Source organism: Acanthisitta chloris, unplaced genomic scaffold, assembly GCF_000695815.1.
Source record: "Acanthisitta chloris isolate BGI_N310 unplaced genomic scaffold, ASM69581v1 scaffold2246, whole genome shotgun sequence".
NCBI lineage: Eukaryota > Metazoa > Chordata > Aves > Passeriformes > Acanthisittidae > Acanthisitta > Acanthisitta chloris.
The window spans coordinates 2,353-3,308 of NW_008678508.1; the positions used below are offsets into that span (position 1 = coordinate 2,353).

Genomic DNA, 956 nt, shown 5'->3' on the forward strand with positions numbered 1-956 from the left:
CAGCTGCTTTGTATAACCACACCAAGAAATCCTTCCATTAGTTTGAGTAAACAGTTCCCAGTTTTTTGTAACTGTACAGCTGCACTGCCTTTTGCAGGATTGTCTGGTTAAAATAAATGCCTTTAACACCAATTTTCGCAGTGTGTTTCGGTACCCACTGTCGTTCCACTTATTTGAGCACTTCAAAATGAAACCACAGATAAATTTCAAACCTGGGTTTGTGTCAAATGCACTTCTCTAGGAGTTATCTAGAAGTCTCAACCTTAGTGTCTTGAGCAGTTCATGTCAGTAGTGGTGGCTACCCAAAACTGGAGGTTATTTGGGAAACAACATGACAGTTATGTGAATACTTCTGCACAAACACCACAACTGGACAGTCTTCTTCAACAGCACAGCAGGTCAGCAATACTTGAGGCCCAAAAGTGTCATGGTGTGCTTGAGTGCTGTTTCCTCCACAAACCTTACGTTGACATGGTCTGGTTTTTCATATGGATGGACACCTGGAAAAAACATGGTGAGAAAGAATTTACAAAATTGTATGTGCTCATGTACAGTTCTGCAGTCTATTAAACACCTTCACCTACAGTTCCAAAAGATAAGGGAATAGGCAGAACTGTACACACAATGCTCACAGCTTTTAGTGATGTCCTTTGGATTAGTGGGATGTCATTAAGTGACAGCCCACAAAAAGGGAAGCTAGGCCTCCTCTGGAGGCTGCTAGGGATTTCCAGACTGCACTGGAGATCCAAACCAAGACTGAAGCACAGTGGCTGTTAGTGCTAGTGCACAAAGTGGCCCAGGGCACATGCTCATACACTGCTATATGGTTTAACTCTTTTTCCTCCCCAAATGGGATAATACCCAAACATGGACAATCTTGGTTTAGCCTCCAGGTCCTTTCTTGACTTTATTTTGCTTACTGGTACAGGGACAGCCAGTAATGCCTCCCTTAATGC

The 956-nt window shown here is 43.1% G+C and overlaps 1 protein-coding gene across 1 annotated transcript in view; it reads right to left on the minus strand.

Moving 5' to 3' along the window:
- Positions 1-409: 409 nt before the first annotated feature.
- The window catches only part of GSAP (gamma-secretase activating protein), a gene marked incomplete at both ends in the record, with an annotated part of 40,373 nt that continues 39,826 nt past the window's right edge, over positions 410-956 (minus strand). Inside the window, one exon of the mRNA XM_009076893.1 lies at positions 410-500. Within this exon, the coding sequence (XP_009075141.1) occupies positions 410-500 (91 nt within the window). The remainder of the gene's footprint in view (positions 501-956) is intronic.